The sequence below is a fragment of the Labeo rohita genome, chromosome 16, assembly GCF_022985175.1.
Source record: "Labeo rohita strain BAU-BD-2019 chromosome 16, IGBB_LRoh.1.0, whole genome shotgun sequence".
NCBI lineage: Eukaryota > Metazoa > Chordata > Actinopteri > Cypriniformes > Cyprinidae > Labeo > Labeo rohita.
The window spans coordinates 19296748-19308395 of NC_066884.1; the positions used below are offsets into that span (position 1 = coordinate 19296748).

The window sequence follows — 11648 nt, forward strand, 5'->3', positions numbered from 1 at the left end:
GTTTTACCATTGGCTGATTGACAGCCGTCCTGTCACCATGTTGAGGGAAATTGTAACCATACATACTGTAGTAACATACTTATGAGTAACTTCAGCGTGAACCACCTAGCTTTAGATCTTCAAGAGCATGATTTATGTTCCTTACAAATGTAAACAACCAGTGTTGGGGGTAACGCATTAAGTAACGTGAGTTACATAATCAGATTACTTTTTTCAAGTAATTAGTAAAGTAACACATTACTTTTTAATTTACAAGAAAAGAACTGAGTTACTTTTTCAAATAAATAATGCCAGTTACTTTGTTTTACCATTGGCTGATTAACAGCCGTCCTGTCACCATGTTGAGGGAAATTGTAACCATACATACTGTAGTAACATACTTATGAGTAACTTCAGCGTGAACCACCTAGCTTTATATCTTCAAGAGCATGATTTATGGTCCTTACAAATGTAAACAACCAGTGTTGGGGGTAACGCATTACATGTAACGCGAGTTACATAATCAAATCACTTTTTTCAAGTAACTAGTAAAGTAACGCATTACTTTTTAATTTACAAAAAAAGATCTGAGTTACTTTTTCAAATAAATCCTGTCACCATGTTGAGGGAAACCGTAACCATACATACTGTAGTAACATACTTTTGACTAACCTCAGCTAGTTTTAGATCTTTAAGAGCACGATTTAGGGTCCTTACAAATGTAAACAACCAGTGTTGGGGGTAACGCATTACATGTAACGCGAGTTACATAATCAAATTACTTTTTTTCAAGTAACTAGTAAAGTAACACATTACTTTTTAATTTACAAGAAAAGAACTGAGTTACTTTTTCAAATAATGCCAGTTACTTTGTTTTACCATTGACTGATTGACAGCCGTCCTGTCACCATGTTGAGGGAAATTGTAACCATACATACTGTAGTAACATACTTTTGAGTAACTTCAGCGTGAACCACCTAGCTTTATATCTTCAAGAGCATGATTTATGGTCCTTACAAATGTAAACAACCAGTGTTGGGGGTAACGCATTACATGTAACGCGAGTTACATAATCAAATCACTTTTTTCAAGTAACTAGTAAAGTAACGCATTACTTTTTAATTTACAAAAAAAGATCTGAGTTACTTTTTCAAATAAATCCTGTCACCATGTTGAGGGAAACCGTAACCATACATACTGTAGTAACATACTTTTGACTAACCTCAGCTAGTTTTAGATCTTTAAGAGCACGATTTAGGGTCCTTACAAATGTAAACAACCAGTGTTGGGGGTAACGCATTACATGTAACGCGAGTTACATAATCAAATTACTTTTTTTCAAGTAACTAGTAAAGTAACACATTACTTTTTAATTTACAAGAAAAGAACTGAGTTACTTTTTCAAATAATGCCAGTTACTTTGTTTTACCATTGACTGATTGACAGCCGTCCTGTCACCATGTTGAGGGGAAATTGTAACCATACATACTGTAGTAACATACTTTTGAGTAACTTCAGCGTGAACCACCTAGCTTTATATCTTCAAGAGCATGATTTATGGTCCTTACAAATATAAACAACCAGTGTTGGGGGTAATACATTAAATGTAACGTGAGTTACATAAGCAAATTACTTTTTTCAAGTAACTAGTAAAGTAACGCATTACTTTTTAATTTAAATAGTTACTTTTTCAAATTGTGTTTGTTTTACCATTGACTGATTGACAGCTCTCCTGTCACCATGTTGAGGGAAATCGGGAGTAAGTGCAGAGGTGAAATCAGAATATGCCGCAAACCTGCAATAATTAAATATGTTAACACAAATATTTTTTATGTATTTAATCCCATTGTTTTAACGTTTTTGCTGATGACCTTCAATGATCCAATTTAACCATACCAATACACTCTTAAAATTAAAGGTGCTTAAAACGTTCTTCATTTTGATGCCATAGAAGAACCATTTTTGGTTCCACAAAGAACCATTCAGTTAAAGGTTCTTTAACTCTTTCTTAACCCTTTAACTGTCACTCCCATTTTTAAACACAGACATAAAAATGCACTATCCAGACTTACATTTTTATAATTCATAAATGAAAACATTTTATAATATAATTTTGATGTACATTTTCTGTGGTAATGCAATGTCTGATTTTAAAATGCCTTTCAAAGGATGAATTTTGAGATTTTAAGTTTTGACATGATATATAATTTCTTATGATTTCTAAAGTGTGATAGGGAAAAAGGCGACGAAGAAAGTCATTGTTATGATGTAGATTTCTTAAGTTGCACTTTTGTTATATTATTCTATTACTTTTCTTACATAATTTGTAACAAAAATATGGTAAAATATCTATTTAGGAGTCTTAGACCTTTCCAACAATGTATAGTTTGTCATGATTAGATTAGGATTTATTTAGTAATATGGTGAAGTAAACGTAGGCGTCCCAAAGAGTGGACAGTGACAGTTAAAGGGTTAACTGTTTATAATCTGAAGAAGCAGAAAGGTTCTTAAAGGACATTAAAGGTTCTTTATGGAACCATTTAGACAAAAAAGGTTCTTCTATGGCACCGTGAAGCACCTTAAAGGAGAAGTCCACTTCCAGAACAACAATTTACAGATAATGTACTTACCATCTTGTCTTCCAAGATGTTCATGTCTTTTTTTCTTCAGTCCTAAAGAAAGAATGTTTTTTTGAAGAAAACATTTCAGGATTTTTCTTCATATAATGGACTGATATGGTGCCCCGAGTCTGAACGTCCAAAAGGCAGTTTAAAATACGGCTTTAAACAATCCCAAATGCGGTTGTAAACAATCCCAGCCTTGGAAGAAGGGTCTTATCTAGCGAAACAATTGGTTATTTTCATGAAAAAATACAATTTATATACTTTTTAATGCCAAATGCTCGACTGGTCTTATTCTCCCTGAACTCTGTGTATTCTAGCTCAAGACAGTTAGGGTATGTCGAAAAACTTAGACCATATTTTCTCCCTCAACTTCAAAATCGTCCTATATCACTGTTTTACCTTTTTTTGTTGAGGGTGTTTGATCTTCTTTGCATGTTCACTCTGCAAAGACTGGGTCAGAACTTCTGCAGCGATGTAGGATGATTTTGAAATGATTTTTGAAGTTGAGGGAGTAAATACAGTCTGAGTTTTGCAACATACCCTAACTGTTTTGAGCCAGAATACACAGAGTTCAGGGAGAGTAAGACAACACCAGTGTTTGAGATTAAAAAGTATTTCAATTATGTTTTTTGTAATGAAAATAACCGATTGTTTCGCCAGATAAGACCCTTCTTCCTCGGTTGGGATCGTTTGAAGCCGCATTTAAACCTGCATTTTGGAAGTTCAAAATCGGGGAAACCATAGCAGTCCATTATATGGAGAAAATTCCTGAAATGTTTTCCTCAAAAACAATTTCTTTACGACTGAAGAAAGAAAGAAATGAACGTCTTGGATGACAAGGGGGTGAGTACATTACATGTGAATCTTTGTTTTGGAAGTGGACTTCTCCTTTAAGCACATTAAACATTTTACACTAACATTTTTAATTAACATTTGTGCTTAGTTTTTTGCTGAAGAGTGTTGAACTTCTTCTCCTGTGTTCTACTGTACAGATGTGAATTCACATTTCCTTCAGCCTGAGGCTTATTCATTTCTCTTTTGGTGTGAAAGAGCTTTTATGTTTGCCAAAAATAGAACAAGCCTGCTCAGATTTAAAAAGTAATGCAGAAGTAATGTAACATATTACTTTACATAAAAAGTAGCATAATCTGTTTATTTTTTAAAGGGAGTAACACAATATTGTAATGCATTACTTTTAAAAGTAACTTTCCCCAACACTGTAAACAACATTAAGGCATTACAGCTCATTGCTTTTGTGAACATACTTTATACATACATTCTTTTTTTTCTTCTAAAAGAGGAGTGGAATTCAAGTAACCTATAATTAGACTGAGACAGTGTCTCCTGGTATGTGGACAGAACGTCTGTCTTCATGCAAAACTTCTGTCTTCATGGCTCCATCTAGTGGACAAAAATATTATATACATGTATATATGCAGTGTTGAGTTAAATTCAGGTGTTTCATAATGTGGTATAAAACAACAACAGATGACATTTTATAATTTTATTTAAAAAAAAAAAAAAAGCCTGAAAAAAAAAAAAAAAAAAAAACTGAATCACAGAGAAACCAAGCTGAGATCAGCCCTACACGGATTCACTGTTGGATATTTATGCATTTATACAAAAAGCATAAGACATATTTTCAGTAAATATGTAAATATAAAATAACAATTTTCCAAATTCTGCATTTCAACAAATTATATTATATGTTCAAACACAGATCATACGCACATAAACATGAGCATCATATTCTTGTTAATGACCATTCACATAGCCAGATACAATATTCATAACATTGGGCCAGTTGCATAAACTTAGCCTCTATGTTAAGACAGTGTCTTAAGTACTAGTTTGACCAACTAGCAGTTAACCAAAGGGTAATCAGTCCTTTGTTTTTGAATTCAGCTTAGACTAATCTACATTTTTCTGTAACTGAATTAAAAAAAATGATGACCAGTCTTAAACTTTTTAAGACTAGTCTAAAACTTTCATGCAACCGCCCCATTTCATACTAACAGATTTACAGATTTACAGAGAGCAGTTAGAAACCAGATTTAGTCTCAAATGTAGCTCTTTATTGTTCTTTATTATTATTATTGTTATTATTATTATTATTTTCCTAATGGGCAGGGGCTCAAATGTAACAATGGGGCATATCACTACAGATTAATTCAAATAGAATAACTATTAAAGTAGCCTAAATATATATTAATGACTACGTCACACCATGAATTGCATCATAGTTCAGTCTATTACAATTGTTACATTATATTTTACTGGCAAAACTGAGCAATCATGACAGAAATAGTCACACTCATACATGACAGAGAGGGGTGTCAGAGTCTGTCACCTCTGTGCCATTTGTGAGTGTGACAGACAAAGAGTTTTGTTCCACTCACACAGCTCTGTCTGGTACTTACTATCTTTGTGGGAACTCTCCATAGGCGTAGTGGTTTTTATACTGTACAAATGTCCCATGATTCAGTGTGTATTCAGATTTAAGACATATACATCTACCACAGTCATTTATACTAAATGAAAAACTCATGTTAATCTGTGACAAAGTCGGATAATGGTACGTAACTGTAAGGTACAGAGTATGAATTTAAATAAACTAGGAATGTAGTCACATGGTTCATATCCCGGAAATACACTGCTGTCGATAGCGGAAAAAATGGCGTTATGAGCAGCCCCAGACTGTAACAGAAGTGGGGCAGTAGAGTCAAGAGACAATAATGATTAACCCGCGTTTCTCTGTTTACCAAATGACAGAAACGCCCAACGTGACATTAGTCATACATGTGTATTAATGCAGTTGTACACTTGATTATGTAAGGGCGCTCCACAGATGGACAAAGACAGACTCGCAGTGAGTACATGCCAAAATAAACACGAGGAAGTAGCCTTAAAAGGGGCGTGTGATGTGTTTCATGGCTTGGAGAAATACCAAAGGCGACAAAAAGGCAGACGGAAGCATTTTATTGGCGTACCTGTATTTAATAACACAGCGATGCGGATCGATGGAAATGTTTTGTTATTTAGTACGATGTATCGCTTGATATCGTATGCATAACGCTTGTATTGCATCTTGTTACGCGTACCTAAAGGTGTCATTTTCTCATGATGCGATTTATTCTATGACCCCGTTGTCGTAGTGCTTGAAGGCTGCATTTATTTACTTATCCAGTGTGAAGAAATGTGCATATGCAGCAATGTGACAGCATAATTATATACCATATTTTATAAAAAAAATACAGTATTTAATATGTATGTTATTTTATTGCAGGCTGGTCCATGCTCATGGCTGGATATGCATAATTTTATTGGTGACCTTATGGCCGCAAATTCTTCAGTCACTGGGCTTCCACTGAGAGAGCAACGAACTGAGGAGACACCAAGTTCTGCTTGGTCCAAACTATGTCATCTTCCCAATTCTGATCCATCCAGACAGAACCAGGTAAAAAGTACTGATCGCTTTGGTTTGCATTCTGAGGAAAGGGAGCCCAGAGATCATGAAAGCCATGGTAAGTATTATCACAATAGCCTGTAAGGGTACTGTACCGCTGTTTTAGAAATATACTTTATTCTCATGAAAAAGGATTGGGAAACATGCAGAATTAATTCTGGGTAACAGTTCCATTTCTCTTAGTACTTTATTATTACATATCGCATTTACTGGCCTCTACAGCCTGTTGCCAAATGATGAGGTCATTTTAGATTTCAACAGATATTGCAAGTAAAATAAAGTTTTACATTTAATGTAAATTAAACATAAATAAATTATTCTTGCTGCAAAAGTTGAGTTCCCAAACTTTCTAATGCAGATCAAACGCCCCATGCGGTGACAACAGTAATTTTTTAGAAATATTTGATAGCTGAACCCTGCTAAATAGAATCATATATTCCAGAAGCCCATGTACTAATACAAATACTAAAATGATTTTGGTAATATATGCCATTTATTTTCATAAAATATCACTTAATATGCCAAAGCTTGTAATATGTATCTTTAACTACTTCTTGTTATATGAACAACCAGTGCACTCGTTTTTTTGAATAACAAACGATTCTTGGTTCCTAGTCCTGCCAGGAAATAGTTTAGTATTAAGTTTTATCATGTTTATCCATTATTTACTCGCTGCTTCATTTATATAAACTGACTCATTTTATGAATTCTCATTCCTCTCTTTTGTAGTTCAGCATCGTGGCTGCACATGTCCTGGCTGCCCTCTTTCCTCATCTCCTTCTAGTTCCTCAGTCCACACCTTAAAACCCAGAACCAGCCCACCCTCACAGATCCAACCACCTTCGTCCCCACAATCCACCCCGCCGCAGCAGACCAAAGAGCCCAGCCCTACCCCTGTCGGCCTAGGCTTGTGTCTAGGTTTGGGCCTCTCTCTGGAAGAGGAAAACACTGAACCCAGCAGCACATCTGCTCACCCCCAACAAGAGGACAAAGGCACTAGCACCCACAGCCCAATCCCTCAGGCAAATCCCGAGTCCCCAGGTGTCCCTCCAGTCCAGGCCTTTCCGTGTCTATGCTGCCATCGTGGTTTTCAAGGATGTAGCCAACTTCTACGCCAACAAAAGGACTCAGAGGCACATGTTGCTCACCACCACTACCATCACCACCACCATCACTGCCCGCTTACATCCTGCACATCGTGTACGCTTCCGTCCTTCCCTTGCCTGTCCTGCCAGCGCACCTTCCCCACCTGCTCCCAGCTCCTGCGACATCAGCAAGGCCATGCGCAACAGGAAGGCTTGCAGCAGCTTCCATGCATGCACTGCAATGCTTCTTTCCCCCGGCCGTCGCAATTGCTGCAGCACCAGCGAACCCAGCATGCGTCTAAAGCCGGTGGCTTCCTGTGCGCCGAGTGCGGCCGTGCATTCAACTCGCACAGCAATCTGCGCATCCACCTCAACGTACACACAGGTGCTCGGCCCTACAGCTGCGCTGACTGCGGCAAGAGCTTCAGCCAATCCGGGGCGCTTAAGATTCACCGCCGAATTCACACCGGAGAAAGGCCGTACACCTGTACTTATTGTGGAAGGGGTTTCCCTCACCTAGCCGGGGTGAGAGCGCATCAGCGAATTCACACGGGGGAGAAACCCTACCGCTGCATTCAATGTGGGAAGTGCTTTACTCAGTCTGGGGCTTTGAAGATCCACACTCGCATCCACACCGGCGAGAGGCCTTTCGTGTGTGGGCTCTGTGGGAAGAGCTTTTCAAACCGTTCTGGCATTCGCTTTCATCACCGAACGGTTCACGGGATCGTGACGGAGCCCAACTCTGTAGGCAGGCCTAGTCTTGCTGCCTCAGCTTCGTCCTCAGACTTCCAGAGAATTCAGGCCTCCAGTCTCAACCAGATCCAACTCCGGGAAATTGAAGAGAGGAGTCCGCCCAGTAAAGAGCAGTTAAGAGGGGATCGGGACAAAGAAGCCCTTCCGTACGCCTGCGAGGACTGCGGTCAGCGTTTTCCAGATGCTCCGTCTAGAAACAGACACCAGACATTGCAACACTACTCTAAGGAAGAGAGAGAAAAGGAAAAGAACAGCTCAGACAAAACTGTAGATTAGACAAAAACTACAAACATTTCGGTCTCCATGTATTTCAAAAGAGAGGGAAGATAAAAGCAACTTTAACATGAAATGTATGAAGGCAGATGTTGAGCCAGTTTGAAACTTGCTGATATCAGTCCCCTAGTACTGTTAAAGGAACTGTTGAACTTCACTTCCAGAACATAAATGTACAGATAATTTACTCACCCCCTTGTCATCCAAGATGTTCATTTGTGTTCTTCAGAAAAGAAGAAATTATGTTTCTTGATGAAAACATTTCAGGAATGTTCTCCATATAGTGGACTTCTATGGTGCCCATGAATTTGAACGTCCAAAAGGCAGTTTAAATGCAATTGCATTTAAATGCAATGTTTAAAGGCTCTAAACAATCCTAGCCAAGGACCAAGGGTCTTACCTAGTGAAAATTTACAATTTATATACTTTGTAACTTCAAATGCTCGTCTTGTCTAGCTCTGCGATGTGTATGCGTAGTCTGTGTAATCCAGGTCAATACAGTTAGGCTATGTCGAAAAGATGAGCATTTGAGGTTAAAAAGGTATAAACTGTAATTTTTTTTTTAAATAACTGATCATTTCACTAGATAAGACCCTTCTTCCTTGGCTGGGATTGTTTAGAGTCCTTTGAAGCTGCATTTAAACTGCATTTTGGAAGTTCAAACTCACAGGCACCATAGAAGTCCACTATATGGAGAACATATCTGAAATGTTTTTTCTCAAGAAACATAATTTATTTATGACTGAAGAAAGAAAGACATGAACATCTTGGATGACAAGGGGGTGAGTAAATTAGCTGTACATTTTTGTTCTGGAATTGAAATTCTCCTTTAAATCATGATGTAAGAAATATTATTTGTGTCCAAGACGCTATACATTTCAACTGAGAATGCTATTTATTTACATCAAACATTTAAAGGGTCATTTCACCCAAAAATGAAATTCTGTCATTAATTACTCACCCTCATGTTGTTCCAAGCAGGGATTATTATGTTTATGTAATGTTGAAAGGTACGCACACCTTTCGCCCCACACCAAACAAAAAAACATAACATAAACATAATAATCCCGGACGAGCCCCCAGTTATGTTACGGTCAGAGCCATAAAACAAAGAGGGACAGCACAAAAAAGCTTGGTTCATTAGCGGAATTTATTCAAAGCAAAAACATAACATAAAGTAGGGAGAAAATAGTTGGGAAACCAAAACAAAAGAGAGCGCCACACCAATCTGGCCCACTCAGACAGTCCACCGGTGTGGGGGATGTACTCACAAATACAAAAAAACAAAACACTTCTGACCCCTAGAGAGCAGGCAAATCGTTACAGGATGGACAAATAATTATAAAGAGAAAAGAAACCAAAGAAAACTACACACAGTAGAAGAAATTGTTAGATGAAGTTGTCTATCTATGCAGGGTCAGAAAACTCTCGGATTTCATCAAAAATATCTTAATTTGTGTTCCGAAGATGACCAAAGGTCTTATGAGTTTGGAATAACATGAGGGTGAATAATTAATGACAGAATTTTCATTTTTGGGTGACCTATCCTTTTAAGCTAAGCTGTTAAAAACCTGCAGTGTACACTACAGTCTACGGACTCACGTATTTTAATGATTTATAAATTATGAATCACTGTCTAGCCATTTAAGATTTTGGTATGGAGATAAAGGTTAGGATCATGATTTTCCGGTAGTATTACAGTGCACTGTGAGTGTACTGAATATTAGCACCATTTGTTGTTTGATTTTGGCATCTGATAGAGCACTTGGGCCGGGAAATGGTGGCGTGTGACGTCAGACCCAACATTCTTGTTTTGGTCATGTAAGATTCTTTAGCCTGTGATTTGTGCCTCTAAAAAAGCTAAATTGTGACAACCTGTATTGTGAAAGCACCTTAAACTTTAAATAAGTAGCTTTGCCTATCAGTATTAAGGTACTTGTGCATATTCGTTACCAAACCTGCACTAGTTTTTCCATTGTCAAGCCGAAAGATTACGAGAAAGCAACGAGAAGAAGACTTGGTTTACAAAGCTCACGAGTCTCCATGTTACTAAAGCCGTTCTACCAGCATGATTCTCCTGGCCTTAGGATGGTTAGCTAGGTTTGCTGAGAAATCCACAAATGTATTTGTACTTTATACTCAATGTGACTTACAACCATTCAGCCTGATAGTGGAAGAGTGCTTTATTTTACATTTTAGCACTTTGTATGTATGTATGTGAAAGTATTTTGCAGTTTTGCAAGTTATTTTTTAAGCTTATTATATTTCTGTTTAGTTTAACAAACTTCTGATGCTGTTTTGATAATCAACTGGATTATTAAGAAAAGGTGCTGAATGGAGGGCGGCACGGTGGTTTAGAGGGTAGTATTGTAACCTCACAGCACGAAGGTGCCCGGTTGGAACCGGAAGCCTTTCTGTGTGGAGTTTGCATGTTCTCTCTGTGTTGGTGTGAGATTCCTCTTGGTGCTCTGTTTTCCCTCACAATCCAAAGACGTGCAACAAAAGTTTATTGCAGAAGCTAAATTGTCTGAAGGTGTGAATGTGTATCTGTGTGGTGAATTGGCCATCTGTCTGGGGTGTTTCCAAAGCTCGTGGCCCAAGATGCTGGGATAGGCCCCAGCAGCCACACAACCCAAAAGTGGATAAGTGGTTTGGAGAATGGATGAATGGTTTTGATTGGTTTCTTAGGTTTTAAGACAAGGGTTTAAGCCTGAAATTGACAGAGCACAGTTCTCTGCTGAACCAGCAGTGAGTTCCTTTATGCCCGTCTTAATGGGAATCTTGAAAAGCACATGCAGACTAAGACTAAGTCTTTTAGATTCTGACTTCAAAAGTCAAAAATCAAACACATGCGAGTGAGGTTGTAGAATTAATGCGGTTTTAAATTAAATGATGTTCTTACTGCATTTAGAGTCAATTTAGCTTGTTGTGTGGGGATGAATACTATAACCGTATTATTGTATTTGATGTACCTGCCAAGTTTTGCTTATTGTATTTATGGCCTCTGCAGGGACTGACACTACACAAGACTGCATGGAGTGAGGGACTGCCATTTTTAAGAGTGGCCAAAGGTTTGCTGTTAAAGATATCTGTATTATTACTTAGAATTAAAGTTTGGGGAAACTGGCAGGGGAAATGAATTGTCTGTTATTTTTGTGTCCATTTTGAATCTTTAGCATTACACTGTTGATATGTGAACCCTTGTTGCGCGGTATTGTGAATATCGTTGGCCAATTATAACTGTCAGTGACATCTCAACCCAGAGCATCAGATACTTTTTGTACATCTGTTAGTTTAGTTCATGTCTACATGTCCATTGTGTACACATGTGTCAACAGAAATAAATGTTGATGTACATTATTTGGAGTTTAAATTTGAAAAATTCAATTTTGTGACCATATACTAGCCTGGGTTAATGATGTACTCTGATCTGCTAATTACTTTTGTGATTTGGTAATTAACATGTGT

General features: G+C 37.6%; 1 protein-coding gene across 1 annotated transcript; it reads left to right on the forward strand.

Annotated features, from left to right (window-relative positions):
* Positions 1 to 5114: 5114 nt before the first annotated feature.
* Positions 5115 to 8469, forward strand: si:ch211-79k12.2 (uncharacterized protein LOC568844 homolog). Its single transcript, XM_051131195.1, has 3 exons — positions 5115 to 5472; positions 5890 to 6127; positions 6799 to 8469. Exons 1-3 carry the CDS (start codon positions 5452 to 5454, stop codon positions 8181 to 8183), a joined length of 1644 nt encoding a protein of 547 aa, XP_050987152.1. The 5' UTR covers positions 5115 to 5451; the 3' UTR covers positions 8184 to 8469.
* The last annotated feature ends 3179 nt before the right edge of the window (positions 8470 to 11648 follow it).